Here is a 27,233-nt window from a genome sequence, read left to right on the forward strand (position 1 = left end):
TGATAGCTTTTGTGGCGAAACGGCATTTTTTCTTGTTGAGTTGGAGACCAGCGGCGGCAAGGCACGTCAGAACGTCATCCAAACGTTGCAGGTGCTGAAGAAACGACGAAAAAGTGACGATGTCGTCCAAGTAGCAGAGACAGGTCTTTCATTTAAGGCCGCGCAGCACGGTATCGATCATGCGCTCAAATGTAGCGGGCGCGTTGCACAGCCCGAAAGGCATAACGTTGAATTCGTATAGCCCATCGGGGTTTGCGAATGCCGTTTTCTCTTTATCCTCTTCGTGCATAGGAATTTGCCAGTATCCGGAATGCAGGTCGAGGCAGGAAAAGTATTTCGAGCCTTGTAGAGAATCAAGGGCGTCAACAATGCGAGGCATTGGGTACAGATCCTTGCGAGTGATCTTGTTGAGCGCCCTGTAATCGACGCAAAAGCGCACGGAGCCATCTTTCTTGCGCACCAGAACCACAGGTGACGACCAAGGGCTAGATGAAAGGCGAATTGCCTCTCGTTTGAGCATGTCAGCTACGTTTTCTTCGATGATTTTTCTCTCAGCAGGAGACACGCGGTAGGGCCGGCGGCATACAACAGATGTTCCGACTGTGTGGATTCGATGCGTTATAGTAGTAGTGCGGCCCAACGTCGAGGAGTAAACGTCGAAGGAACTTGCGTGTTTCTTTAACAAAGCAAGTAGCTGTTGCGTCTGTGAAGGTGTCAAGTCGTCGCTAATGGCTGCACTAAAGGCGGAAGAAGAAGCAGGCTTACTCCTAGGGCTGTCGTTGGAGGAGACGGCATGAAGTGGCATGACGCACGCAGGCTCGGGATCCGTCACGCAGGCCACCGTGGTGTTCTGGGGAAGTAGAATTTTTTCGGATGTTGTATTCACGACGGTGACAAGTGCGGAACCATAAGCAACCTAACTACACCGGAAGAGAGAATGATGCCTTCACCGACGCAACTAAATGATGGTGAGACCAAGACATCGCCATGGTCGATGTCCTTGGAGGTAATAGCTACAATCCGCTCTTGACCTGGTGGTAATTCGGTATCTTCCGCAGCTGTCAAACAAAGTGGCCTCTGGGGGTCGTCAGTGAGCGTGCAGTCCGTGTCGGTGAGGTGGACGACGCGTTGACCACAGCAAATAGCCACGGAAGCAGAAAAAAGAAAATTCCACCCTAAAATCAATTGGTGAGAGCAGTCAGTGAGAACGGCAAACTGAATGTGGTGTCGGATACCATCAATAAAAACGCGGGCTGTACAGAAAGTTGAAGGGTGAATGGTAAACCCCTGCGCAGATACCAACATGGGTCCATCGTAAGGGGTCATCACTTTTTTCAGACGCTGGCCTAAATCGACGCGTATAACAGAAAATGCCGCACCCGTGTCCACCAGAGCATCCACGTACACTCTTTCCACTACCACCGAAATCATGTTGCACGGGCATGATGGAGGAATATCAGTCCTAATTCAAAATGCAGTTTTTCCCCCAGAAACTCCATTACTTAGTTTTTCGAATGATTGTTAATGACGAATGAGGCAGGCCGAAGTGGGGAGGAGGAGCGGCGAAAGGGTGATGGTGAACGGCGCCTTGAGTTCCGGCTGTTCCGAGGTGCACTGGATGCGGGCGGAGAGGGAGACCGGTGTGGAGGTGATGAATGGCGTTGACCTTGATAGTACACATCTCGTTCACGCATGTCGTAACCGTGGCGCTCGTGTTGCTGGCGCTTGCGGCAGAAACGAGAAATGTGGCCGCGATACCCACAGTAATAGCAGACAGGGCAGGACGAGCGCCAGGGTGGGGAGTAGAAGGCATTAGGGGCACTTGGAGATAGCGCGCTCAGGTGGGCCGAAGAAGGGTCAGGTGGCATCGAACAGTAGTTGACCAGGGGAATGGCAGCAACCGACGCGTAGGATGGTTGCGGCAACGTCATGTGTACATAGCTCGGATGCGCGGAAGCGACTTGAGCGTAGGTTGATATGGTGCGAGAAACAGGTGGTTTTGCAAGATCAGGGCCGGTCATGGATGTAAGTTCATCCCTAATGAAGTCACGCGAAGGAACTCCCGAAAACTGTGTTGAACGCGGTGAAGAAGGTGTGAAGCCCATAAACCGCAATTCTTCTCGTATAATGTCCTGGATGAGGTCACGTAGTTGGCCATGGGACGTGGAGTGGTGGTCGCCAATGTCCGTTTGGAGACGAACGGAATCTAGCGAATCAAGGCGCTGGCATGTCGTGACGACGTCAGCGATGGTAGCCGGATTTTGCGCAGCGAGGGCATTAAAAACAACCGGTCCAATGCCTTTCAAGATGTGGCATACTTTGTCCGATTCTGGCATAAATGAATTGACAAGCCGGCACAGTCCAGCGAATCAAGGCGCTGGCATGTTGTGACGACGTCAGCGATGGTAGCTGAATTTTGCGCAGCGAGGGCATTAAAAACAACCGGTCTAATGCCTTTCAAGATGTGGCGTACATTGTCCGATTCTGGCATAGATGAATTGACACGCCGGCACAGTGAAAGGACATCCTCAACGTAAGAAGTGTAAGATTCGCCGGGATGTTGTAGGCGAGTATCGAAGGTCCTCTTCGCGACGGCAAAACGAATGGCCAGTGTCCCAAAAACATGTCGCAGCTGGTGCTGGAAGGTCGCCCAGTCGAGTAAGTCAATGACGTGGTTGAAATACCATGTCTTCGCCACACCGGCCAAGAAGAAAGAGACGTAACGGAGCTTGGCGCTATCGATCCAGTGATTAGCAACACTCACGCGGCTGTACTCATCGAGCCAGTCTTCCACATCTTCCCCGCGAAGACCGGCGAACAGAGGGGGATCACGCTGGTGGCTGTGTACGTAAACAGGAAGCGCGGCTGAAGACGGCGGGGGAGAGATGGCAGCAGCGATGGTAGCAGCGCCGGCAGGCTCGTTCTGTGACATGCTGTCAGACAATGGGGGTAATCAGCGGCCTGAACGCAGCTCCAGGGAGTCGAGCGAAGCGAGAGAGGACTGAGGACCAAAAATCCATCTCCACCACGTATGACGTCTGGGTTGAGACAGCATTTATTCAGCCCAAGGGCTCAGCGACGAACGGGCAGTCTGAGACTGAGCGTGCACACAGACGATCATGATTGTGAAGATGAGGACAGGGACCCAGATGGATGATGATAGTTATGATAATGCATATATGAGAAGAAGTACATAATGAATGCCCACAATATATATATATTGTGAGCACTGACTATGTACTTCATCTTCATCTGTATGACCAAACCATTGTAGTGATCATCATCGTATGTCACGCGGGCTGTCGCGCCAGCCGGTCACTGTTGGATTGTTACTGCCGTAGACCACCTTACTCGCTACGCGGAGACGGCAGCTCTTTCATCTGGCGCTACCTCTGAAGTAGCCGATTTTTTCCTTCACGCCATTATTTTACGACATGGCGCACCGCGTGTGCTCCTTAGTGACCGTGGCAAGACAATTCTTTTACATGTCCTTGCTGAAGTCTTACTGGCCTCTAACACCATCCACACGACCACATCAGCGTATCACCCAGAAAATAACGGTCTGACTGGGCGTTTTCACCGAACTTTGTCCGACATGATCTCTATGTACGTGCAACCGGATCACAAAAACTGGAACACAATACTTCCTTTCGTCACGTTCGCATATAACACTGCCATACAGCGTACGACGAATTTCAGCCCTTTTTTTCTCGTGTATGGCCGTGTACCGACTTTTGTTCTGGACACCACCTTTTTGTCCACATCTTCCGATCCATCTTCATCTCTCCCAGAAGAGTTCGCCGCTCGCGTTGCCCGCTGCCGTCAAATCGCCCGCGCCAACACTGCTGCCATTCAGGACAACAGAAAAATCGCCCTTGATGCGAAGCGTCGAGTTGTGTTCCGCCCAGGCGACGAAGTCCTTTTGTGGACACCTGTTCGTGTACCTGGGCTCTGCGAAAAATTCCTTCACCGGTATCTCGGTTCATACACCGTCCTGGAACGAACATCTGAAGTAAACTATCGCGTTGCTCCTGTCAACGCGGCTCCTGATCACCGTCGCCGCCACACCAAGATCGCCCACGTCGCTCACCTGAAACGATATATTCGGCATCCCAACCCTTTCTAACTTGCTGCCCTCTTTCGCGTAGGGGGGAAAATAGTGTGAGCGCTGACTATGTACTTCATCTTCATCTGTATGACCAAACCATTGTAGTGATCATCATCGTATGTCACGCGGGCTGTCTCTCTGGCTCGTGCGTCTGGATTAAAAAGATAACCTGGTTGCTGCCGTACCGGACGTGGTCTCATAATATATATATATATAGGTACTTATACATATACGGTGAATGACAACTGTGGCGGCGGTGACAGCAAAAAACCAGCCGAGATTGTTCATATGCACAAAAAAAAAAAAAGCAAAGCTGAACGTCGTCTGGGGCCACACCATGCGTGCGCAGTGCAACTATGCACGCACGCACGGCATCAAAAAGAAAGAGCAAATGACACGGACACGGACACGGAGCAAGTTATAGTGTCAGGCTTCAAGAAGAGACATGGTCCTAGCTGAACATGCTGGGGCTTGTCAGTTGTGGGTGTTTAAACTGAGAAAGGTGACTCAACATTCTCCATGTCTTTGCATAAGCAAACCGTGCTTGTACAGGCTATTCACACTAAATGACAAGCCGCCTTTAGTGGTTCAAAAAGCATAGCAGGAAAATTTAAGAATTTTGGAAAGGGTCTACTGAAGGGACTCCTTATGTATGTGGTTTTAGCCACAACACAAAAAAAAAAGTTGCTAAGTGCGAAGATATACAGTTGCCTGCCCCTCTGAAAGGATGCATGATGTGCAGGCGTGTCAACAACAGCAAGGTGGAAACAGCAAATGGGAGAACAGGAAGAAATGCGTGCCACGCGACTAGGGCGTATTATGCAGCATAGCCCAGGCATGAGGTTCCGTGCACATAGTGCAGACAAGGCGCTTTGTGGACGACGGATTTAGAGAACGCGTGAACAATGCTCAGGCATGCGCTGTCACAGGCCATCTTTCAGCCTATTGTCGAACTTCTGGGAGGCAATCACTTTTTGACAGCACTGAAGTGATTGCCATAAGGATGGATGACACGGACGCTCGTGTAATCATGGAGGCTATTGCCATAAAAGCGAAAGGCACAGCTTGTATCAGTGCTCCATAAGTTGTGCTGTCCTAAAAAAAATTTACTGCCTTCGTGACAAGTGTCCCACTCTGTATAATCTTGTTTAACCTTTCTAATCATGGGTCACTAGTTTTTAACTGTAGGTTATGTTCTGCTGAGGGTTTCAAAAAAATGCCAGGTTTATTCAGCAGTTCTGTTGCTTTCTTTTGTCCATGTAATTTTTGCTGCAACAACTCAACATGCAAAATCACCAACTGGCCCAGATAAAAAACCGGTACTGTGTTCTGTTTATCTGCAAGCGTAAATTTTTGCTGTTGCGACCGAGGACACTTGTGGTACAAATTCTGGGATGAAATCGGTTGTAAGAAAGTTCAGGTAACGCTGCTGTGCATCTCTTACTGTCTTGTGTCGTTTTGTCCTATCAGTACCTTTGTTCACGAGAATCCCCACGCTATATGGCCGTGGGGTTCACATGAATTTTTTCTTTGTGTTAATTTTATAAACTCCAAAGAATGCCAACCTTCAAGGAAAAGATTCAATCATGCATTCTCTGCCTAGCAGTGCATTTCAATCTTGCATCAAATCTTCAGGTACGGGTCTCTGGACCCCAATCTTCAGCGGGACTGTGACATCAAGGTCAAGTGCGAGATGTCCTCAGTTCATGTGGTCCACACACAGCGCTTCCTTACTGAGGTCACCGACTTCTTTGCCGACTTCAGTGACCTTCAGATGCTCTTGAAAGCTGCAACCGCTGGCAATAAGGTGTGACTGTTTTTGAATCGCTTTTCCCATTATTGCTGCCTTTTTTTGTGTATGGGCGTTTTTTTTTTTAATTATAAATGAATTACACTAGAACCAAAGTCCAAATTAAAGGCAGGAGTCAGGGGAAGATGGAAGTGTGAAGTAATGAGAAATTTGTAAACAGGAGATATGCTGAAGTGAACGTTTCGACAAGTGGACTGATCTTCTCCAAGGCTGCAATTCAGTTGCCTGCTAACCTATTTTTAGTCTCAGATTGGCTAGAGTTTAACCAGCAGTGTGCACAAAAGACAAGGGTATGTGCAATGAACAAAAGATCGGAAATTAACTTAAAGGCCCATTCTTTGTTAGCTAGACCCAAATGTGAAGTCAAGAGGTAATGAAGCAAGCAAAGTTAGCGTAAAGGCTCAGAATTTGCCGTTCCCTTGTTTTGTGCACAGATGAATCTGGAGGCCTGCAGGGCTCCCAGGGTTCAGCTGGAAGTGACTGCGGCCTCACCGGTGATTGTAGTGCCCCAGTCGCACAGGAGCTTTGACGTGCTTGTCGCCAACCTGGGAAACCTTAACATCACCACGACGTTCCGCTTCACGGGAGAGGGAAAAAGCGCGGCTTCCTCGCGCCGTGCTTCGCTTGAGACGTAAGTCGTTGGTGTGAAGTGCACGTGAAAACCATTAATTCGTGCGTTTTTAGAGCGCAGCTCATAGGCTTCTGCATTGAGCGGCGTCAGTATTATTGGGTGATGTTACCGTAACCTATGAAACAAACGAGGATTAAAGAGCGCAAATGCGAAGTCTGTTATTATCACGAGCCTCAGGCCTCAACTTTTGTTCACCATCACACACACTGGCCGCTTGGTTGGAGCTCGTGCGCATGCAGGGCTGGCATGTGTACTGCGGTTGGCTTCACTTGTAGTAACACAGCTGTCGACGTATCGCTCGGTTCGTGACGCCTACAGTGCAAATAGTGGTGCGCGTAGCGCTCGTGCGCTGACAGTTTTTCTAGCAATATGTAACGAATGTTACATTGCTTCAGCTGCCAAAACTTGCCCTGCTGTGCTGGTCTTGTGGCTAAGGTACTCGGCTGCTGACCCGCAGGGCGCGGGATCAGATCCTGGCTGCAGCGGCTGCATTTCCGATGGAGGCAGAAATGTTGTAGGCTTGTGTGCTCAGATTTGGGTGCACGTTAAAGAACCCCAGGCGTTCGAAATTTCCGGAGCCCTCCACTATGGTGTCTCTCATAATCATATGATGGTTTTGAGACATTAAACCCCACAAAACAATCAACTGCCGAAACTTCTATCAGAGTTGGCACTGCCCAACACAAAGCTATTCTTAGAATTTACATTAGGAAGTGACAACGAATTATTTCGCGTGTTTTGTTTGATATTTTGAAGACCTTTATCTAAAGAATATCTTATGTCATTGCATGCTAATATTTTTCTTCTTTCTCCTAGTTCACAACTGGAACCAGCAAGGAAGGGCTGTACTGTGATCAGTGCTGAAGAAGTTATGAAAGTGCTGGATGACCTGGATGGTAATCATATTGTGTTTTTGTAATTGGATGCCATTACTTTACAAGCTGATCAACTAGAGATCAGATGTGACGAGTAATAGGGATGTTACCTAATGAAGGAACAGCAATGATGGTAAGATTTATGTGCAAATGGAGACTGCAATTAACATGTTCATGTACACTTGCAAGGAAATAAACGAAATAGTGAGCATTCTTTCACGTTTGTGTTTTTTGTGCTATGTGCGTTTTCCTGCATCATTATTTGGTGAACTTGTGCTCTTAATTACTACATGCAGCGGATTCATTGCCCAGTAGTTATCTTTCTTATGTTACATATATGACATATATGGTAGCATCTTTAGATCACCAACAGTTAGGTAAATGTCATTAAGGTCGGGTTTAGCACTGTTGCTAGAAAATGAGACATACCGAATCTGTCTTGTTGTTTTGGATTTGGACCTCGCGCAACAAAAGAGATTAAGCTGAACCACAAAAGGGTTGTACCATATGTCGACAGTGGGCCGTGTTTGCCTGTGTTTGAGTCCTGTTTTGCGAGAGTGACTAAGAGCCTTAGAGTAAGGCTCTTAAATCTTAGAGTAAGGCTGGTGTCGTTGACAGTAACCTCAGCGGGTATGCACCACAGAAGGCAGAGAAGTGATGTGTGTGTTGGGAGGAGGCAAAGGGAAAGATAGTCATATAGAAGAAGATAAAGAAAGACAAAAGAAAGAAGAAAAAGATGTAGAAAAATATAAAGAAAGAAAAAAATTTTACTCTGCGTTCGCAAGATGGTGGCGCTTGCTCTCCAACTCCATTGTTTACTAAGATTTCACAGGGGTAGAAGTGGCTGTAATTTTAAAATTTTGATCGCATTGCCTCTACTCTAACTGCTTAATTCGCAATGTTTCGTCTTCTTTCAGGTGAGAAGTGCCTTTTGCAAGTCATGGATGTGGAGCTGGTTGACATGGATGTCTATTCCGGTGTGTGTGTGCCAGCTTGCCAGGCTCTGCCCGTGAATCATCCCGAGGGCTCATACACAGTCCAGTTTCCATCCATCTTCATAAAAAAAAATGTGGGTTTCAGCTTCTCACATCGCATAAAGTAGGGCCAATGCCGATTCTCAAAGCTGTGTTTACTCTGCCGTACAAATCTCAATATACAGAGACGGCTTTGAGCAAGTGTGAAGCTGAGGAAATGCTGATGAAACATCTAACTCTAACATGAGCGTCAATTTTTGCGTGGTGTACCTAATGACACATTTACAGTCGCAGGATGTCAGGCTACATTATCACTTTAGCAGCTACATGATATATTCTGGTGACTTCATGTACCAGCGTGTCTTGTTTCGATTACATCTTACGGAATGGCCGGGTGTGCACCATCAGCGGAGTCGCCAAGTAGAGTGGCTGTGGAAACATCACGGTACCTTGCCCAAACACATGATGAGAATACCATCTTGCGATGTCAGGGTACAGTGGGTACCAAAACTAGCTTTTAAAGGCATGGAATTAGTTTTTCAGGGTACACTTGCCCTTACCAGTACAGTTTCCAGGCCCTTGACGGCTTGACCTTTCGTTTCATGCAGAGGAGGGGGAACTGGAAGTTTTTGCGTCAGTTCCCATTTAACGTCCTCAGTAAGGGTCAGCTACTTTTCTTCAAGTTGTATACGCTGTCGTGAAGGGTGATGTGAAATCGGACGAGCATTTGGTAGCATAATCTCCACCTTTGTGTGTTTGTTTTTATTCTAGGGTGGTCCACTCTTGAAGCGCACCCTGATGTTGCATCTGCTGGTTGAGAAAAACCTTGACTCCTGTTTCAACCACACAGGTAAGTTTATGTGCTGCAACAGGGTATGGGACTAGGGAGCATTCGATTACATTTGTTTTTACTTGTTTAGTTTTCGTTATGCATTTAATGAGTAGCTTTTTTAATGTAATAGCAGTGATCAAGCTGTAAAGTTTGTTTGCTTCATGGTGTGCCATGGACGGATGGACAGACAAAGGGACGGCCGCACGAACAGACACACGGACATACAGACAGACGCATGGAGAGACGTACGGAAAGACGGATGCACCGACGGTCGCATGGAGGAACGGACACACGAATGGATGCACGGACAGATGCATGGACGGATGCACGGACGGAGGGAAGCAAGAACGAATGGGCGGACGAAAGCACGGACGGACTGACGAACGCTTCGCCCCACCAATCATCATTCACTCCGTGGATATGCTGTGATTTTTTTTCATTCACAGCTTCGTCCAAACTGTGGGTGGATAAAAAGATTTAGCTGTTAATTCTAACTTCAACATTAGTGCTAGAGGCACTCTAAGCTCCAGTCAATTGTTTTTCATGCAGTGTACATGCTCAAATCTCTTAGCATCTTGGTTCGCATTCCACTGAACTAGTATAGGACATAGTTACACCTCCAGTTTAATTTGTGGTTCGATAGTGTGGTGGTCACGGTGCTCTGCTGCTGATCCAAAAATTGAGGGTTCAATCCCGGCGGCAGCGGTCGCATTTCGATGGAGGCAAAATGTTAGACTGTGTGACATCAGTGCACGTTAAAGAAACCCCAGGTGCTAGTAATTTTCAGAGCACTCCTCTTTGGCATCCTTCATAGTTACGGGGACCCTTGTCTCTTCTTGCGGTGTTGTCAATATAATGGACCACCAACGGCTCAATGATTTGCACTTGTAACTCTTATATACATGGAGACCTGCCCATCATCGCTACTGTTAATGAAATTGTAAACTTTTGACAGTATGTAATTTTTTTTATGTTATTGTCACTTTCACTGTATAGCCTGGCTAGCTAGTGATAGACATACTGCACAACTCGGCAAACGGTACCGACAGCGACATATATAACAGGCTTAAATATGTGCACTAGATTACACATGTCACGTTTTGATATAAAGAAACAGAAGTATGCTATGTATGTAACAATGCATACAAATTGGGAGCTCAGTAAATTCACTGACCGCTAAGTCATTGTACCAACCTCTGGGCTATTTTCATAGTACACAATGTTTTGTGTACTATGAAGATACAGAAGTGATGTATCAATTTCGACAAAGCTCTTTAGAACGGCGTTTGCCTTAATCAAGAGCCTTTTGCTTCCAATTAGTGAGTTCTACATCAAAAAGATAGCTGATGTTTTACTGTTCTTCCCCGCCATAGGTTAGGCAGACCTGTAACTTTGTATAGAGTGTTCTCTAGATATATTCTAAGCACATTATCATAATGAAAAAGAGTTTGCATTGTGCAGCTGGCAAGAGCTTTAGAAAATGGTGCTCTGCCCTGTTCGCTGTTTTCTTCATATGTTTTTTGTTTGCTTGGCGTCTGATTTCAGTTCCGGACTGGACGGTCGAAGGAAGCTTCTCTTCGGTGCACGTCACTCTCGACCGCAGTCAGTACGCCTTGGTCCACGGGATCTTAAGTCGCAACCTCGGGGAGACAGTGGAGCGTGCTTCCGCATCCAACTTGACCCTCGGGGAACTGTTTCCAGGACAGGTGGGTGGGCATTGTAAAAACTTGTCTTTCGCTGCCGGAACACCACCACTGAAACCCTCGGCTATTATTTATTGGCAGTCGGCACTGGCCATCTGCTTGCTGTAGAAGCATTGTGGTCTGTCTTCATTATTTGTTTAGAACGTTTTGAGGCAATGTTGAAGGCAAAAGTTTGATCGTTTGGGTGATTGGGACTATAGCACTCTTATGCTGAGCAGAAAGCTACGTGTTTAATATTTAGCTATTGAGACTGGCATTCCAGTTTGGGGCAAAATGCAGAAATTCTTGCACGCTTATCATGTTTCGGGGCGCATGGAAAAACCCCAGATAGGTGAAAGAAATTCAGTGTCCCTGAAACAACAAACATAGCACCTGTTGGAACCTGTGCTGCTTACGATGTAACTTGATTTGATTTTAAAATGCTCAGTACAGTTCTGGTGTTAATGGCCTTTATAGAACCTATGCAAGCTTTCTCTTGTGCATTTCGTTTCGTATCACACTTGGTGAACCTCTGAGCCATCTTTTATTAATTGACACATAGCTGTCAGACACTTCGACACCGCAAAAAGAACTATGTTTTTCCTGCTTGGCTGAGCTTCTTGAATATGACTTCATGGCTTGATAGCATGCTTCACACAACAAGATATAATGAACACGAATATAACAAATCATATCGAAGTGAATAATAGCTTTGTTATAGATAGTGTTATGACTATACATTTATAACAGGTTTTTGGATACTATAACGAAGTATTTTAATGGCAGTTGTCACTTTGTTATAATGACGTTTGAATGCACATTATTCTCGCCACGTCTTACAAGCAGGGAGGCCAGAATGGCAACAGCTGGACATTCCTGGCCATACGCATGGCTCTGGTGAACGTAACATTGGAGCTGGTTCATGCCCACGCCCGACCACAGTGCGCCAATGCTGAGTCTACGCTGGCAAAGGTGGAGCTCATTCGGTCGAAGCTAACCCTGGAGCGATTCTCTGACCAGTCGAACGACATTGACCTGGTCTCTCACGAAATACGCATCCTGGACACTCGCTTTAAGGGTAAGGCTTTCCGCTAGGTTGTGCTTCACCTTCTGTGTGTCTCGGCAGTTGATGTGCCCGGTGGCGAAGTTACCGTTTCGAATAAGGCACCAGCAAGATGTTCTGAAACAGAAACAACTGGAGCAAGAGGACTCGTGCCGGAAGGTTTGGTCATCGTAGCACTGTCAAACTGGTTTCATGATTCGGGCTTCTTTCCATTTACATTATATTTTTTTGTGTCATTTTACACTAGTCGACTTTCGATAATTGTATTACTGTATCTCCAGATGTTCCAGACAGCACTTATGGACGACATTATTGATCGTATTCTAACTTAATGCGAGAAAGAGGGCTTTCACAGTGCTTCATGCTGGGCTTCACTGATTTAGCAAAATGCTTTTAACAAAGAGCTAAGTAATATGCATGGAATAAATTTAGTACAAAAACAATGTTTATAAAAATAGTTCTCAGTATCTTTTGTTGTTTTGTATCAAGATGTGTTTCCCTCTTCAAATTAGACACTTCACCACACATTCACAGGGTCGCATGCATCGGCACGTGTGTCAGGCTCATATTGCAGGCATTTGTTCGAACAGTGCACGATTGATGCTTGACCTGGTTCACTTCTAGATGCACCGGTAAACAACCGACCCAACGTCTTCACCAACATCCTCTTTCCGACGAAGAATGCCTCGAAGGAAAAAGTGTTGCAGGCTGAGATCCACTACCGTGTTGCGCACAACACAGCACGCTTCACTGTCCTGCTGAATAACATGCGCGTCATGGCCATCTTCAGCTGGATCAGCGAACTTGCTGAGTTCCTCACTCTGGGTGAAGAACATCATGTTTTGCCCGGCGGTAATAATGCTTTCTTCATCAGACACTTTGGAACAGGCATGTGCGAATAGTAAATTTTAGATTCGAATCGAATAGTATGTATCACTTATTGAAAAATGAGCATATTTATCATAGCCCTACGCAATGCAGTGTAGACCACTTGTAACATAACCACTTATAAAGCAGAAGTGGTTACAATGTGGTCGTTTTTGACTCCCATTCACCCTCCTATAAAATGCCATGTATATGCATACCGCTTATTGGGCAGTCCCCCAGGATGGGAAACCGGTTATAATGCGGTTGCCGGAAAATCTTTGTGACAATTGTGGTAGCGAAGGGGCTTCTGAAAGGAGGCACGATGGGTGCGCTGATAGGGAGCGAGCGACGAGGTCAGGGAGTGAATGAACGAAAAGTGAAGAGAATAAAAAGAAACGAAAAGAAAAAAAGACTGCGGCATGCTGCACCGGCTCCCTGAGTAGGAGAGGAGGGCAGTTGCTCAGGCGACATATAAGCCTTTACACAGGCACCGATGCGGTTATACAGTGTACATGCGATCCTATACTTATCAACTGCGCTTAAGTTTCCTGTTGGGAAAAGCATCGTCACTGTCGTGCTTGCTTAAGATATCTCGTTTGCTACCACGTCCGTCAGCTTCAAATCTTTTACGGCTTTATGACGCGAGCTTTTTACTTCGCTGCCAGTGCACTGTCTTGTGTAAAGCTTGGCAGGTTTTCGCCATTGTTGATCTCCCGACCGTGAACGCGAACCTCGCATCACGCTTGTTGTTTTTGGTTCGGCACTTGAGGGTGGTCTTTTCGACGCCAGGTCATCATATCTTGGACAAACTTCCCAAAACAACATACCAAATGACAGACTAGGCCTCATCGGCGATGGTTGCATTTCGGTAGCGGTTGGTGCAATTGAAGCTGCGGTTTGGCACGGAATCAATGAAACTCTTTGCGATAGCTGCACTTTACTGGAAGGGATGCATATTGTTATTGAAAACGAGGGTGGTACGTGTAGCGCTCGAATGGTGGTTCGCGATTCGATTGCGACATCTTGAAATCAGATGCGTGCCCCTGAATTCGGTCGATTGGCATTTTTCAGAGGGTGAAATTCCGGATGTAATTCGACATTCTCTATAATGTGCACAATCTAGGCAGTCTGAGAAGCAGTCGGCAAATTTCTGCGATGGTACTTTCTCTTGTTAGAACCCTCCCTCCTTTTTTTGTTTCTTTCGTAGGAAACGCATCTTTGGATGTTAAATCTTTTTTTAACATTTGGAAGTTGAAAAGGTTGTAAGCACCATGCATCGCATGCTTTGATTCTTTGACATGCGAGGCTACTTGCTCGACATTTTTTGCGCGATTTCAGCCCTTGAAAAAGGTTTGTTTGGTTATGTGCGATATTGCTTATAGTGCAGATATTAGCGACTCCCGGGACTTACATTATAAACGGCCTATATTTTATATGTATGTTTTATTTAAAACCAAGGCATATGCAAATGTTGCTCTTTTTTATTCAAACGATAGTGTGAACAACTTTAAATGGTTGCACTATTTGACTTGCACCAGAATGTGAGTGATAACCTATAAAATATGTTATGCATTAAAATTTATTATAATAACAGCATGTGATCTGGTATAACAAGCTTTTAAACTTGAAAAATGATTAGTAGATGTGAGCATAATATGAAATTTAACGTCGAAAGGATTGTTTTGCGGCAGTGCGAATTTCTCCTGGATAGGTGTATTCATGGTTTATTTTGAATGTTTTGAAATTTCGAACAATTAAAATTTATATTGAAGCGAATTCAAATACTGCAGTATTCATTCAAATATTTGCACATGCCTACTTTAGACGCATTGTTGTGAACATGTGGAAAGACTTGCTTATTTTTTTGTTACTCGATAGCGTGAGTTTCTCATGCCTCTGTTTGCGTGGTTACTATGTTTTGTGTGTTTTCAGTTAAGCAACTCACGTCAGCGGATCAACACGTCACACAGAGCCTCTCTACAGCACGACGCATGACCAAGGTAATTTTGTGTATTTCTTACCCGTTTTACTTTCTATTGAAATAACAAATCCTGTGTAGCTGTATGTCAGCCCTGGTAAAATAATCGGTTCGCGCAAATAGGATGAAACATGCTCGTTTTCACAAGCAATGCATCACCTACATATTGGTTATAAATGTATTCCAGGAAATGGTCTAATACCATAGAATCAATTCTCGCCATAACTCGTTTAACAAGCAGCTTTGTTAAATTTCTTTGATGTCTCCTCCTTGTTAAGAGATAAATTTGCTCTTGCTTAAAAATAACAATCAAACATAGGATGTGATGTAATTGTGCAGTGCATAACTCAAGGCCTTTCATAAGGGCATTTACCAATTTTTTGGTCTTTTGTATAACATTTGTGTTTAGTTCAACGAATCGGAGATTTTATGCAGTACAGTATTTTTAACTTATTGTGTGCACAGTTAGTACTATTTGAGTTCTGGTGTGAATTCTGGTGGAGTAAAGGCTCATTCGCACTGGTGGTTGGCAGAGGTCGTGCGACTGATTGTAATTCGCAACCAGGAAGCAACACTGTGCAACTGATGTTCACAGAAGCTAGCATGACCGACTAAATGCCACGCGGGAATGCCTTACGATCAGTGCTGTTCATGTCTACTTGAACATTCACCGTGTAGTTAAACAAGGAGGTGGCCTGTTGCTCCGTATCTGAATGACTCAAAACTGTCGCATTTCAACTGAAGCAACATGTCGCACGACTATTGCAAATTGCTAATGTGGACAAGCTCCAAGGTAGAACTAGCAACTACTGTAGACATTGGACACGACACTTGCTTTGTGCATCTAGTCTGAAATTTCGATTAAGTAAACGCAGTGTGAAAAGGCCAGAAGGTGTGCGATTGGGCAAACCTATGCCTGCAGATGTGTTTATCATTCTATTTTTTATATTATTTTTTTCTTGTCTTTTAGCAATGGCAACAGCAACAGCTTCAGCCACCCATTCCAGAGGTTCCTTTGGAACTGAAGTTGAACATGACCGACACCGAAATTGTTGTTGTTGAAGATTCTGCTGAGTGGGACACCAATGCAGTTATATTGAAGGTATGCTGGCTTCTTTTCTTACTTGTGTTTCTAATTATGTTAGACAAACATTTAGGTTTTTGAGATGTTAGTACACGTTTTAAGTATGTTTGCTTTGTTATTAGTAAACTGAAAGTCAGAAACTTGTCGTCATTCTTGGCTCATTAGCCAGGGTCATTAGTGGGCTTAACTTTACTAATGTGCTTTCCTTTAATCTTATCTGAAGTATATATTGTATCCTCCCTCTTGTCCTCCGTCTCAAACAAACAAAAAAAACCTTTTGTACATTTTGTTTTTTTATCTAATTTATTATGTTCTTTTGCGATACTTAGGTGGTGCAGACAGGGCATTCTTTATTTATTTTATTTTATTAGTATTTTATTCTTCATTACCTTTTTTGACACCTTGTTGTAATGTCTCCAATTCACATCATTGTTTTTCTCTTTGTGTTAAGTCTGTCCTTTTTCATTTTATTGCTTCTTATTTGGCTGTCTTTTTCTTAAGCCTCTTTGCTATCTTTATATGTTTCGACGCGTAGTAATGTGTGCCTAACTGAGAATTTGCCTTTTTAGAGAATAGCGGTAAGCTGCCAGTCGTGATTATTAATGCCTTCTGTCTTCATTTTCTTGATTGCTTCTGTCTGAGTTTGGTTATTTCTTTCCTCTGTACTTCAATTCTTATCTTCATCTCCCATTTCTGTTCCCACTTTTTGAAAAAGTAGGCAAGTATTGTCCCCTCTGACAGTGGCTGTGGTCAGTTTGCTTCCTGCCCATTTCCCCTCTTTGTCACTTGTATGTGTGCTTATGCCTGTATATCGAATAATAATGATAATAATTATAATAGTAATTGTAAAACTTTGTGCACCAACTCATTTTTGTTTTCTGTTCGTATACTAACTCCATACATGATACTCGGTTTCTGCAGTCAACGGCAGTGCTGTCCTACCACAAGGCACACACCGAGAGGCCCCTGTCCTGCAACCTTCAAAACTTGGAAGTATTCTCGTGCATTCTGGGCCTGGAGGATGACACTGCGCTCTCCATTATCGACCCCATCAGTGTTTACATCGACCTCGTGGAGCGGGACCCCACCGCACCTGGTGAAAAGACTGGGCATGTTTTGCAGGCGAGTATCCGTAGCACACATCGTGTAAGTTTTAAGTGCTCACTCTGAATGTAATGTGGCTGGTAGAAAAAAGGCAGCAGCTAGACGGTTAAAAGGTGTAGTGAGACTTTTTTAGAACTATGGACATTATTCATTCGTTGGTTGCTCTGTTGGGCTGGGCCCGGTCGGTTCAGTTTGGGTTGGGTCAGGTCTGTTGCATTTAAAACCACAAATAGTGCATGATGTATTGAAGAATGAAGTAGTAAGAATTACATAGTTGTTTAACATAACATAGTCTCATTCATTCATGTCCGCCTCAGTAGTGTAGCGGTTACAGTGCTCAGCTGTTAACCCAAACATTGCAAATTCGATCCCGGCACTGGTGGTTGCACTTTGATAAAGGTGAAATGATAGTAGCCCGTGTACTGTGGGATGTCGGTGCACGTTGAATAACACCAGATGGTCAAGAATTTCCGGAGCATTCTACTATGGCGTCTCTCATAATCATACCATGGTTTTGGAACAAAATCTCAGAAATCGTTATTATTAATTTAGGCTGTGAAATGCTTTTGGTTTTGGAACATATAATCCCAGAAATCATTATTATTGTGATTAATTTATGATGCAAAATGTGTTGCAATTATTTCATCAACAGCTTTGTATATGGAATGGTATTTAGCATTGAACAAGTTGGCTTTATTGTGTGTCACTCTAACGATGTGATCAGTGCAGTAATATCTTGTTCAGTGCTGGAAGGATGAACAGTCAAGTAGATATTTAGAGGGTGTTGTCTTAGAACATGCATTTGTAGTGAAAGTGAGGCATGCCATATATATTGTCTGTAGACAGTGTCAATTACACATACTAACAATAAAAACTGAGTGAACAGGAAACTTGCAGCATTTAGTTGCGAGGTCGCTAGTCGAGATATTGCCTGTTCTTATGTATCTTAGAAAAAGAGATGCAAGGATGGCAGTGCCGCACCTCGAAAGGTAATTATGCATCTAACGAGAGCCATGCAGGCGAGCATTTCGCAGTATCACCTTGGGTGATAAAGTGAGTGTTGCATCTTCTTTCGAGATGCAACCCTAGACCAAACACGTGAGAACGGCAATATTAAAATGCACAAGCGGGGGCATGAGCACGCGGCAATAAACTAGGTGAAGTCAAAATACTCCCAGAATACCTCAGTGGCAGCCAGCCAGAGTGAAGCGAAAAATCAGATTTGGCAAACTTTCAAAAAGGCACAGTGCAATAAGAATTCTTGCTAACAGTCATGGAAAGCTGCACCGCCTTCATAAGTACATAGGCTATGTGATGCTTCATCCTGAAGTAATGTTTAGAAGTGCTCCAACTGGGGCTAGTTGGTATGGCATACTGAAGGGTAATGATGTGCTGCAGCGGTACACACAGATAAATAACGTCAAGAACACCTGGTCCGTTCCAGGTTCTCGTGATTACTCGTCTGTGTGCACGTCTGCGGCTCATCATTACCCTTCATTATTTGTCCTGAAAGGAAGAGTCTTAAACGTTCAGTCAATGCTCTGTGTGTTTGCTCGTGACCATTTTAGATTTGTTTTCGCCATTTTACATGCATGGTGGCAGCCTCGAGAGCACTAAAAGAGGAAAAAAAAAAACCCTTGCACTTTTTTTGTTAAAGATAGAAAGTGCAGCGAGGTGTGTGCTAGGGAAACTTGTATGCCTTCACTAATCATAACTGCATCGGTTTGTGCAATAGAGATTGACATACTGCGAAAGTCTCTGCCTCTTTTATAAAAAATTTTCACACTTGCAGGTGGGGACAATGAATCTCAACCTGAGGCTTTCTTACAACGATGTCAAGATGTTCCTCAGGATCCTGGATTCAATACCAAAGCAGTTGCTACTTGGCGGCAGCAAAATGGAATGTGAGTGTACGTGTACTTCAGTCAAGTTTCCTGCTGTCGGTCGTGCTGCCTGTGCAAAATGTGACTGGCCCCATGACGATCTCACACTTGACCAAATTCAACTTTCAACTGGAATTGTGCAGTAACAGTAGGCTTCATATGATGTGGGCGGTGGTGGTGGCAGGTGAGGTTAGACATTGAATAGCAAAGTGGTGGGTATCGTGGCAAATCTGTTCTGTGGAAGCATCAAAGCGAAGGAAAATTCATGAAATTGAAAAAGTGTCATTCACCCATTCGTAGTACGAACAGGGGCGGCGCCAGGATGTTTTTACTGGGGGGGGCAACCACGAAAAGTGAGTTCCTCCGGGGGGGGCAAGCTAGCTCTGCTCCTACTAGGTTTTCAATATATGCTTCCGGGCACTTGGGTGGGCATAGGGGGGGCAGGCGAGAATTTTGGGGGGGCTCCAGCCCACCCTTGCCCCCCCCTGGCGCCGCCCCTGAGTACGAAGCTCCACTGCATGGAGAACTCATCCATCTGTTTTAGTGGAGTGGACGCAAAAGCTTCACTTGCACAAGTTGTAATGGCACGCGGCCTGTGCAAGATTTTTAATCAGTAGCATTCGGTGGTGAGTTGATCGAAAAGTCACTTGTAAAACCAAAGAACTTCTTTGGACACATCCACTTAGATTGAACACCCTCCCGAGGAATCAAGGTCAGGAATCAGCACTGGGTGGGGGGAAAAGAAAAGCTCAAGAAGATTCGTGTGTGGAATTCTAATATTGTATATAATACGTGTAAGAGTATATATTTATTTTTTGTCTTTAATAATGCTGCAACAACAATGCAAACATTCCGCCTCAGTGGACCAGTGGCTAACGTTCTCGGCTGCTGACTGGCAGGTCGTGGGTTCGATCCCGGCCACGGTGGCCGTATTTTGGTGAAGGCGAAAAGGTAGAGGCCCATGTGCTGTGCAATGTCAGTGCACGTTAAAAAACACCAGATGGTCAAGATTTGTAGAGCCCTCCACTGCGACATTTCTCGTAATGATATTGTGGTTTTGGGATTTTAAACCCTGGATATGATGATATGAACAACGATGCAAACACCACTCTGACTGCCATATGACATCACACTTTTCCGGAACAGATCCCAATCAGGAAGGTATCGCTCGCCTTCTTTTCTAGCAGCGAAGCTGTTCTTAGTTCTGGCTTTCATGTATGGGGGCCGTCGTAGATTGGAAACGGGTAGGTGCCACTACTCGTGACCGCCACCACTCACTTCTCATCCCAATACTACTCCCACTACTCCTCCCTCTTTATACTCCCACTTCAGTCCCACCTCATTCAACATCACTTCATTCAATTAGCTAAAATAACTGGTGAAGTGAAGGCTTCTTTCTAAGCCAACAGCTTTGTTGTTTCACCAGTACCCGCCATGCACAGTTGATTGAACTTCTTTTTTGTTGCTCTCTTTCTTTTCTCTGCGACACAGCTTCAAACATTGACAGTCTCCTGGAGATGGGTTTCTCCCGGGACGACTGCCTGCGCAGCCTCGAGGCCTGCGGGGGCAACATCGAGGATGCTGCACTCTGGCTGACTCAGAATGCCATGGCTACCAGCATTTACGTGGGCACTGCGATGAGCACGTCTCAGACGGGCGTTGCCAAGCAAGACATAGTCGTGTCTGCCGTTGAGCTCAAGGTCTCCTACTTCTGTCTCTGCATAATTGACGATTGCATGGACGCCGATGTGCCACTGCTGGAAATAGATCTCAGGGGTGAGTGACGAATAATTCAGTTATTTGCTTTTTTTGAGAGAATGGAGGGAACCATTGAACTTCGAGGTGCTGTTGTAGCTTCCCTGCAACATTTTCTTCTTTCGTGAAATGTACTGCTATGAGTGTTTTTACATTTGAATTGTAGTCAAATAGGAGATGGCACAAAACTGATCACAACTGCCGAGCAAGAAGCGATTTATGGCAACTGATGCTCATTTGGACTGGCACAACTCGCCTATTTGCAAGCGGCAATGCCTCATAATCGGCACTGCTCACGTGTGCTTGCAGTGTCAATGTCTCGTAGAACAACCAGATTTACTGTTGCGCTGCATGTATATGGTTCACAACTTTCACAACTGCAGTTGCACAACTTTTGAATCAGCAGCTAATACAGCCAAACCTCATTAGTGCATACCCACTTTAAGTGCACTAACGGTTAAAACGTAGTTGCAACAAATCCCCGACCGAGTCTCATAGAGACGAATGCATTCGCGGACCGCTGAAGCCGTAGTGTTCGGCTTATGCCGACCCGTTAGTGCATACTAACTGTGTACCGTGATAATATTGTGCACCACAAAATTTTACTGTGCCACTGAACTTGCAGACATCACAGTGTGCCATGAACGGTTTTTCGTCATGTTGATAAGTGCAGAAATCCGCCAATTAGTTGTTCCGACTTCTGCACGATTGTGGTGATGGCATATTGCGAGTAATCATCAAGGGAAAAAAAAACAAAGGCGAGGTGGCGACCACTGACAAACGCGCCGGTGTGACTTATCGCCCACAAAAAGCCTTAGCACCGTAAACATCCCTGGTTATCTGCTTGGGCACGCATGTGGCGTAGCGTCACTTCAGGTCTTTTGCACGCTTTTGGTAGGCGACTACCTCAATGCGCTGGGCCGCCGATAGCTGCCGCTGCATTGTGCGGGACCTTGTTCAAGACCACACAGCTTTACTGAAAAGTAAGCAGCTCGCTGATGCGGCTTTTAGCGTTGTGGGTCACCGGCACCGAGAAACCTTGCTGTATTATGTCAACACGCGCACTGTACAGCAAGCGTAGCGCTGTTGTAACCATGCTGCACACTCTTATACAGCGACAGCCCAAACGCACCTCCGTTCGTTGCCAGGACTGCTAGAGCATTGCGGAGAGTGCATATTGCTTGCGGAAAGCTTTTCATCACCGTGTTAATACAGCAGGGTTCTCGCCTCATCGGCGGTCACGGTGTGCGACAAGTGAGCGAAGCACTGCAAGCCATGCAGAAAATGATTTGGCTCTCTACGACTGTACCACGTTTAACAAATGTAAACTGCATAAGTTTTCGCTTAGAAGCAGACTGCAGAACAACTGTATCACGGACAGCCGATTGTGTCCGTTCTGTTGCTGTACCACACTGCATATCCCGGACCCAACAGTTGTTTCGAAATGCTCATCAGCATTGCCACTGCGTGCTATCGGGTGGTTGTGCGAGAGTCGGTAACTTTTCTGTACTTTAGCAAAAAGAAAGAAATGGCTTTGCAGTGGGCACTTTAGGCAACTATTCCTTGGCACTGAGTTTATTTCTTTATTGGCAGTGATGGCGCATGTCAGAAGATGCAAGTTTGTAGCTGATGGTTAATGCATAGTGCGTTTAGTGCGTAGTTATGCCGTCATCCCCAGCAGGTACGTATTAACAGGGTTTCAATCTATATTGCTATGTACAGAAACATTCCAACATGGCATTCCACCAATAATAATACACAGTATAACTTGGAGGTTGACAGGAAAAGCTAAGAAAAAAAAACACGCTTGTACACACACACTCACAAGTGACTTCTCACTCTACCTCTTAGACAAACATGGAGGTGAAAGCCTCACTGCTGGCAGATTAAAGACTGCAAAGATTCGTATGTCACGGCGCGTCTCACTCGAGCTGAATCTTTCCTTTTTTTTCCCCGCTTGTTATCCAAATGAACGCGACACCTTGCTTGTCTTGACACTGGGTGGGACTATGCTTGTTTCTACAGAAACCTACATCTCTCAAGAGCTCTCAAAAACATTCAGTGGAGAGTCGAAGTTTTTCTTCAGCATTGGCTACTACAACAGAGCACTTTCAGGATGGGAACCCATCATTGAACCTTGGAGGTAAGCACATTTTTCATAACTGCAACACATTTTTCTTATGGCAGTTAGATTGGGAGTGGAACAGTCCAAATGAACCTCATTCTTTATTTCGAACAGGTGCAATTGCCAATGGGAGGCTGCTTTTGGAAAAACAGGCCTTGCAAAATGTCACTTCAAAATAAACGGTAGGATTTTAAAAATCTTTGATCTGCTGCACAAATGTTTTAATCTTGGCTTAGAATCTGCAATGGCCTTTGTGTCTAGTTCTTGTGCAAGAGCCATTCTCACATAGTTGTGAGTTTTATATTAATGATACTGATATGAATCTTGTGATATGCATTTTCATTCATATTCGTGTGTTGCATTTAAGGGTTAAAAAGGGCTACCTACACAAGAAGGCACTCTTTCCCCTCTTCATGCTGTTTCCCTGTAGTACATTGTGTATGCTTAACTACGCAACATCACTCTACTGCAGTGAATCTCTTTGAGGACCAGGATAGTTCAATGCTTCATAAACCCCATTGCTTTCTGCACTTCGAAGCTGCGGTTTGATATGGGATCAACAAAACCCTTTGCAGTGGCGGCGTCTGACGAGAAGGGGTACACATGACTAATGAAAACGAGGGTGGCACGTGTAGCGCTCGAATGGTGGTTCACGATTTGATTGCGATGTCTTGAAATCGGGTACATAACCGTGAAATCAAACGATTGGCATCTCACAACGCACGAAATTCTGGGCGTGATTCGACATAGTTTGTGTGTAATACGTGTAATCAAGGTGGTCTGAGAAGTAATCGACAAATTTTCGTGGTGCTGCTTTCTTTTGTTAAACCCCTCTTTTTTCGCGTTCGTTTCGTTGGGAATGCGTGTCTATCGACGCTAATTTTTTTTACTATCGGAAATTTAAATGGTTGTAAGCACCACGCACCGCATGCTTTAATTCTCGGAAATGTAATGCTGCTTGCTCAACACGTTTGGCGCAAGTGCGGTCCTTGAAAAAAGCTGTCTTGGTTATAATGCGGTACCGCTTATAGTACGAATATTCTCGGCTTACGTCATAAGCGGTCTATACTGTATGTTAAGTTTATGAGGTGCACTATAGCAGTGAAATGGGTTATCAAAACATTCGATATATAATGACTGATATGTGCAACTTGAGAGCACTGTGTCAAGAGTGAGAGCACTAGAAACTGGCCGCTGAAGGTATGGTTAGCTCAGATGTAAATGTTAAGATCAGAACTGATTGATTGGTTGATTGATATATGCAGTTTAATGTCTTAAAATCACCATACATTTATGATAGATGCCGTAGTGTAGTGCTCCAGAAATTTCGACCACCAGGGGTTCTTTAACATGCACCCAAATCTGAGCACATGGGCCTACAGCAGTTAAGATCAGAACTATGCTGATAAGACGCGAACTGAAGATGGCAGAAAGGAAAGCATTTGGCCCTAAGTTATTTTATTTTAATCTGTGAGCTCTCTACATGGCAGGGCTGTCAAGGTGTCTGGATTATCAAGCATGTACAAAAAAAATTGTCCAATAGGCGTTGCTTGCATTTTTGTATATTTCTCTTTGTAGTTATTTTATCATGTTGACTATGTTGATCATTGTTGACTTGTTGTCTCAGCAATCACAATTCAACACTTGGAAGCATGATGTTTCTCTCTTCTTTCTCAACCAGCTGAGGACGTCCTCAAAGTGAACATCACCACAGCACTACTGGACCTGTACCAGAAAGTGAAAGTGTCCTGGGCTGCTGATTTCTATCAGCTCTTTTCAGCTGAAAAGTGAGTTGGCAGCATATTCACTTATAGCCGTTGTGGCACGATAGCGCAACATGGTACTATATTGTACTTCAGACGTAACTATCCCAGCGAAGCGTCAACTTTTTAAATTGTTTCGTGTGCGTCTTGTGTGCTAACCCATCATGGCCTCTCATATATTGCTATCGTCAAGCTTACTCATTTTCAAATGAGACAGTGTACCTTTGTTTGTTTCTTTGACAAGTTTGAAATTTCACAAAGGTAGTACATGACCACTCTTATTTGCTGGCCATTAGATGATGAACGCAAAGAACTTCGGTGGCCCCTTGTTGATTTCAAGCCATGGAACATGTGATATCTTTTTGTTTGATCATGTGGCTATGTGCAGAAATGAATTAGCCTGAGCTGTGTGGTAGGCAACAGTAAAATGTCTGTTTTTTAATCCTCTTCGAAATATGAAAACCGACAGTAATTCAATCGTCTTGTTTGTGGTTGCAGCTAACTCTATTAATGTGGCTGTTTGCATGGCAGCCGCTAGTTTATTTTTATTTGACACCTTTTTAACTCTACTGTGAGCGTTACATTGGGAATTACAGGAACTCGGAGAACAGTGATGCAGTCGGCCAAGGAGATACACCGGTCAGGCGCCGTTCCCCTTTCGTACCCTTTGCCATCAAGAATGACCTTGGCGTTGCCTTCCGCTTCACCGCTTTTGTCTCTGCTACATTTAGGTATGATAACTTCTTTCCTTGCATGTTGTCCTAATGCTCCTATCGCTGAAGTTATGTGTAGTATGCTGAAGAGTGCTAGTGTCAAGCAGTGCTTCTCAAACTGAGCGTCTCACAGAAGTCGCTTTAGGACCTTGCTAGAGGCCAGGATGAATCTAGCCTCATTCTGATTGTTCCTGCTAATGTATAAAAGGTATCCACTTAGAGGAGAAGTTTTGCACTGATTTTCGTGTTTGATAAAGCCATTGCATGCTGCATCTGTGCTTGGTAATCAATCAGCATCAAGATACCCACACAGACAAGTCATGCAACGCTCATCATAGTGTGAATAGAAGGCATGACTTGGCTGCGCTGAGCTCTTCTAATTTATTATTGCGAGCCAAATTCATAACACGCAATCAGCGACTGAAGTTTTTCATGCTTAGAGCTTCAACGAATGACAATAGGGTTGTTTATCTGGCATTTTGCGACCATCACGTGCAGCGTGTTGACACACTTTTCTTTTTGTGACTCGTGCACCGCCGTTTGTGCGGGTCTAGTGGTCCCTGCCGTCGAAAATAAAAAAATAAACAGTGGTCTTCCTTTTCCTAACATTTCTTTTTCTTATATTTTATATGTCTATTTCAAGAAACAGCTAACCTTTGTTCTTACTTCAGTGGCAAGAAGGATGAAGCCTCCTCTTCCAGGCTTGACTGGAAGGACGTCGAACCTGGTCAGGTTGTGCCTTTCACGTTTGAAGGAAGAGGCAAAATCAGACACCAGGTGATCACAACTTGCTGGCTGTATGGCAAAAGTGTTTCCGATTGAGACATCATTGAAACTCGTTTGCGATTCACGTAACAGGAAAGTTTCTAGGTTGTCGTGAGTTTCGTAGTATTAAATGAAACTACCACTTCTATTGAGGAAAGAAGTATTGACAAAAAATATGTTGAACTCTAATTTCATTTTCGCACAAACTCCTTACGACAGCAACTGTTTTCTTTTTTCCATTACATGTATGATACGCAATGTGCGAAAAAAAAAATAACTCTTTGCTGAATTGCGGGCGAAACTTGTCTTGATAGATTAGCCTTCTTGGCAGTGTGGTGTAATTTTGTTCAGCAGCAGCATGTTCTTTGTGTATGGTTTAATTGTAGTGGGTTCATGATATACAAGCTTAACACACACATGTAGCTGTTCAAACCCTCTTCATCGGGTTCTATAACATACAGAACTTCATTGACAAGCCACTAAACAAAAAAGCAGCACATCAGCCTCTGTACATGCACACATCACACATGCAGGAAACCATCTCTTCAGCTGCTGTCATTCTCAAGAGACTTTGACAGTACCCGTACTGTTGCTGTTTTGTGTACTTGGTTGCTTTGTGTTTATCGTTCTTTCTCTCTTCTTTTGCACTCTCCTTCTCTTGTGCTTCCCTCTATCATGCATTGTAACTGAAAGTAACTTATTTTCTCAGGTATAACCTGCACAATATTTACAGAAAATTCAAAGCTGAAGTGGGGTGCAAGTTTATTAGCAAAGCCGACTCTCGTTAATCCAAACTTGAAGGGGCATTTGAATTTTGTTTGAAATATCAAGAAGTTTGAATTATAGGGACAATTGAATTTTGTTTGAAATACCAAGAAGTTGGAGTTATCAGAAGTTTTGAGATATATAAATCTGGGTTCGGTGACACCACACATTATAATTAGGCATTGGTTTTATCACGTTTAAAATTTTTTAAGCTAACTGCACCCAACAAACAAAAAGCAGAGGTGTAAAATCCACAAGGTTATTGACCATTTACTGCTAATCTAACCTTTTAAAGAAATTGTGAATTGCCAACTGCTTCTTTGTTATATGTGCCTTCACAAACCTCTATATACCAGTTGATAAGCATCACGGTTTATTGTGCGTTAGCCTTATTTAAAACATTTGTTTACTAACAAAGCCTTTTTGCTCAAAGGCCTGAGGCACTTATATGTCATT

The 27,233-nt window shown here is 44.4% G+C and overlaps 1 protein-coding gene across 3 annotated transcripts in view; it reads left to right on the forward strand.

Moving 5' to 3' along the window:
• Positions 1–27,233, forward strand: part of LOC119159782 (intermembrane lipid transfer protein VPS13D-like) — a 134,662-nt gene that overhangs the window by 58,544 nt on the left and 48,885 nt on the right. For 2 of the 3 annotated variants that reach the window (XM_075890045.1, XM_075890047.1), the window contains exons 38-55: positions 5,744–5,915; positions 6,353–6,549; positions 7,366–7,445; positions 8,342–8,493; positions 9,170–9,248; positions 10,776–10,936; positions 11,759–11,990; positions 12,600–12,827; positions 14,775–14,842; positions 15,791–15,922; positions 16,826–17,026; positions 18,801–18,918; positions 20,383–20,667; positions 22,672–22,789; positions 22,886–22,953; positions 24,453–24,558; positions 25,131–25,265; positions 25,919–26,024. In XM_075890045.1, the coding sequence (XP_075746160.1) occupies positions 5,744–5,915; positions 6,353–6,549; positions 7,366–7,445; positions 8,342–8,493; positions 9,170–9,248; positions 10,776–10,936; positions 11,759–11,990; positions 12,600–12,827; positions 14,775–14,842; positions 15,791–15,922; positions 16,826–17,026; positions 18,801–18,918; positions 20,383–20,667; positions 22,672–22,789; positions 22,886–22,953; positions 24,453–24,558; positions 25,131–25,265; positions 25,919–26,024 (2,638 nt within the window). The remainder of the gene's footprint in view (positions 1–5,743; positions 5,916–6,352; positions 6,550–7,365; positions 7,446–8,341; positions 8,494–9,169; positions 9,249–10,775; positions 10,937–11,758; positions 11,991–12,599; positions 12,828–14,774; positions 14,843–15,790; positions 15,923–16,825; positions 17,027–18,800; positions 18,919–20,382; positions 20,668–22,671; positions 22,790–22,885; positions 22,954–24,452; positions 24,559–25,130; positions 25,266–25,918; positions 26,025–27,233) is intronic. The other variant, XM_075890046.1, reaches the window with a different exon arrangement.

The sequence above is a fragment of the Rhipicephalus microplus genome, chromosome 3 (assembly GCF_043290135.1).
Source record: "Rhipicephalus microplus isolate Deutch F79 chromosome 3, USDA_Rmic, whole genome shotgun sequence".
NCBI lineage: Eukaryota > Metazoa > Arthropoda > Arachnida > Ixodida > Ixodidae > Rhipicephalus > Rhipicephalus microplus.